Here is a 1341-nt window from a genome sequence, read left to right on the forward strand (position 1 = left end):
ATCGAGTTGTAAAATCAGGCTTGACAAGTCTTTTCATTAAGTTTATTTATTGTGTTCAACATAGAAGAAATTTTCTATAGTAAAAATTTAATGAACAATGCAAAATAAAAAGTTGACTAAATATAAAATGTACTTTTTTATATTAATCACAATGTAAAGGTTTACTTCAGCTTCTATGAACAATTCAGAAACAAATCTGAAACAATTCAGATCTTATAAATAACATAAAAATAAATATTTAAATAAATAGAAAAAAAGATACATGATGGTCCTGGGTAAATGGGATGTTGTCTAATATTCTTGAAATCATCTGAAAAATTGGTTGAATTCATTTCAAAATTCCAGCAGGAATGAGTCTTTGAAATGGCAGAACTTGTGGGAGTGTGGTAAGATGTGTTCATCAGTGAGAAGCATTTCCCTGCTGGACCAGGTCTCATTCCATGCTCCTTAGTCTTCCATACAAGTTGGCTGATGAAGAGAAGGATTTCATGATTTCTGCTCTGACCACCTCCCAGGCACAAGGCAGGTATTTCTTCTCCTTCAGGTAGACAGTGATCCTGTGGAAGTATTTCCTCACAGCCCTCAGGGGAGCCTCTTCCACCCCCACCTGCTGGGTCCCACAGTCTTTCAGGTCATCCAGATGCTGATGGAGGCCAGTGAGGAAGGTGTCCAGGAGGGTCTTGTCCCAAGCAGCAAAGGCCTCCTGGGTGCTGAAGAGGTTGAAGACCTGCTGGGTCATCTCATGGAGGATAGTAACAGTTTGAGCCTTCTGCACCTGCTCACCCTTCAACTGCTTCTGGGGGAAGGCAAAGTCCTTTCTGTAGTTCAGGCAGGAGAAAGTGCGAATTTTCCTCATTTTTTCCAGGAGTGTCAGGGCTCCCACCTCATTTCTGTCAGAAGTTTCAAGACCCAGGTTGTGTATCTCAGGCAGGTCACAGCCCAGAGAGCAGGTGGACTTGCAGTTGAACACCATCAGGGCCAGCAGGAAAGCCAAGGGCAAGGCCATTGGGGATCTTGTAGATGCTGCTGGGCTGCTTGAGATGGGTGGTCTTGAACCTTTGTCTCTAGGTTCTCTGAAGACCTTGCTTTGTGTCTATGTCTTAAATAGGAACCAATATACTTTCAATTTTTTGAATGTCATCAGAACTTTCTACTTCTGTTTTTGCTTTCCTTTATGCATTCTCTACATGTGCTTAGATTAATGTTTTACAATCATTTTTGAAATTATTGCTTTCCCTCTCCTGCTCCCAAAGACTTTTAAGATATTTTTTTTTTACCATTGAAACCTCCATTATATTTTAGTAACACAGATATACTGAATACCTATATGTGTACCCTATG

General features: G+C 40.4%; 1 protein-coding gene across 1 annotated transcript; it reads right to left on the reverse strand.

Annotated features, from left to right (window-relative positions):
• Positions 1 to 265: 265 nt before the first annotated feature.
• Positions 266 to 1126, reverse strand: LOC114104479 (interferon alpha-2-like). Its single transcript, XM_027950618.2, has one exon. The coding sequence runs from the start codon at positions 1004 to 1006 to the stop codon at positions 434 to 436; it is 573 nt and encodes a 190-aa protein (XP_027806419.2). The 5' UTR covers positions 1007 to 1126; the 3' UTR covers positions 266 to 433.
• Positions 1127 to 1341: the final 215 nt, after the last annotated feature.

This window comes from Marmota flaviventris, chromosome 13, assembly GCF_047511675.1.
Source record: "Marmota flaviventris isolate mMarFla1 chromosome 13, mMarFla1.hap1, whole genome shotgun sequence".
NCBI lineage: Eukaryota > Metazoa > Chordata > Mammalia > Rodentia > Sciuridae > Marmota > Marmota flaviventris.

Coding starts and splice junctions, on each gene's coding strand:
- LOC114104479 (XM_027950618.2), bottom strand. CDS start 1,006: ATGGCCTTGCCCTTGGCTTTCCTGCTGGCCCTGATGGTGTTCAACTGC.